At 32.3% G+C, this 2,376-nt stretch overlaps 1 protein-coding gene across 1 annotated transcript; it reads left to right on the top strand.

The window, feature by feature from the left end:
* Nucleotides 1–739: 739 nt before the first annotated feature.
* On the top strand, nucleotides 740–1,951 carry LOC136086465 (uncharacterized). Its single transcript, XM_065808762.1, has one exon. The coding sequence runs from the start codon at nucleotides 740–742 to the stop codon at nucleotides 1,949–1,951; it is 1,212 nt and encodes a 403-aa protein (XP_065664834.1).
* Nucleotides 1,952–2,376: the final 425 nt, after the last annotated feature.

Here is a 2,376-nt window from a genome sequence, read left to right on the forward strand (position 1 = left end):
TTATTGAAAATGCATTAACAATTGCAATTCTAAAATTCTTTTGTACTTCCGCACAAAAGAGTTCTTGTGTAAATGCATTTAACAGCTGAAGCGCTAAATTCGTGAAAGAGAAAAAAAGAACAGTTTAACACTTTTCAGGTTATACAGTTATAATTAAAATGTTAAGATAATATGAAAGTGAAGCTTGTAAAAGAAGATTGAAGAAAGAGAGAGAGGAAATGGTAGCTAAACTTCCGAAAATGACACATTTTTTTTCATCAAACCAAACTATTATGCAATTTCTACAAACTATAGATAATAATAAAACAATGAAAGAAAACATGAAAACAATAACACGGAAAATGAGGTAGCCTGCCAAGGTCCTTCAAATGAAATTCAAGAAGTTAAAAGTGTTGACTCTACAATGCATAACAATGAGCTGGACTCAGGTACTCCAATTTTTACTATCTTTAATGACACCTCTAACATCTGCTAAACAAACAATTTACTTTTTAGGCAGTTAATATTTTTATTCTATAAATTGTCACTTATTATTTTTTTATTAGGCTTATTTTTCCTAGACACCATTCTACGCGAAGACCCTGCTTTATGGTCATTAGAATTAAAAGAAAATGAACCTATGAAGTATTTAAACAAGGGGTATGCTTTTTTTTAAAATAAAGACTTTAATTTCGAATCTTCGAAGCGGATGTTTAAAAACCAGTACAGATATTATTTGGTTAAATATTTTCGAAAAGTGATGAATAATGGCGAAAAGTGTGACCGAAAATGGGTAATGTTTTCTGAATCCACTGGATGTGTATTTTGTTATGCTTGCAAGTTGTTCTCAACCAATTACGACAACGTATTTGTCAAAAATGGCTTTTACAATTGGAAAAAAGCTAAACAAACTATTTTCGGCCACGAAAACAGCAAAGAACATATTCAATGTATGATTAAGTGGATAGAATTCATAAAACAAAATACTCATGTCGATGAATATATGGTAAGCCAGATTAAAATGGAATTTAATTATTGGTCTGCAATCTTAAATAGAATAGTTGCGGTTATTCGTTTTTTAGCCGGAAGAGGTTTAGCATTTCGAGGCCGTAATGAAGTTATAGGATCGTCAAATAACGGAAATTACTTAGGCATGTTAGAACTGTTGACTCAATTTGATCCAGTTTTAAAGCAACGCATTGACACTTTTGCAAATAAAGGCAAAGGTAGTGTAAATTATTTGGCTAAAACTATTTGTGAAGAGCTAATTGATATTATGTCTCGAAAGGTTTTAACGCCCATTATTACCAAAATAAAAAAAGCAAAATACTGGGAAATTACCGTAGATTCGACTCCTGATATTTCTTACGTGGATCAACTTTCTGTGATATTTTGTTATTATCTATATGGCCACGTGTATGAACGATTTTTTTGTTTTCTACAAACTAAAAGCCACGACGGTATATCTTTGATTATTGACATTTTAGATCTACTGGAAAGATATGATACTGATATAACCAATTGTCGGGGACAGGCTTACGATAATGCAAGCAATATGTCTGGTAAATATTCTGGACTACAGGCACGTTTAAAAGAGCGGTGTGAATTAGTTTTTTATATCCCCTGCGCTAGACATTCTTTAAATTTAGTTGGGCAGTGCAGTGTCAGTGAGTGCATCAATTCTATCAACTATTTTGGCGTTCTCCAGAGTTTGTATTCATTTTTTGTAGCTTCAACACATAGATGGGATTTATTGAAAGGAAATCATGCTACACTCAAGCGCCTATCAGATACACGATGGTCATGTGGGTCAGATGCTTCAAAAAGTTTGGTAGAAAATTTTGATGGGATTCATGCAGCGCTATTTGATATAGCTGAGGATACAGAAGAAAAATCTGATACTCGTTATGAAGCTTTGTGTTTATTAAATAAGATCACTAAGCTAGAGTTTGCATTCATGGCTGTACTTTAGCATCATATACTTAAGAGGTTTAATGCAGTTAGCAAATTTCTTCAAAAAGTTGAATTAGATTTGCATTTATATAGCATATCGCTTGTTTCTAACTATTCCCATAACAAACTGCGAGGCTGAAAGATCGTTCTCTACTCTTAGAAGAGTTAACAACATGCACCGATCAACAATGGTCCATAGTCATTTAAGTAATATAGCAAGATTAACTATTGAGTCAAAATTATTAGAAACTTTGGATTTCAGCGATGTGATTGCAGAGTTTGCGGGCAAGAAAAAGCAGAAAAAAATCACTCAACTTAATTCAATAAAAAAAATATAAAATTTGTATATAAATAAATATCAGTGATAGCGTTTTCAAGAAAATCTTTGTTTTACTCATTTTTGTCGTTGTTAGTGGAACGGGGTCTCCTACTTTTAAATAGCCC

Source organism: Hydra vulgaris, chromosome 10 (assembly GCF_038396675.1).
Source record: "Hydra vulgaris chromosome 10, alternate assembly HydraT2T_AEP".
NCBI lineage: Eukaryota > Metazoa > Cnidaria > Hydrozoa > Anthoathecata > Hydridae > Hydra > Hydra vulgaris.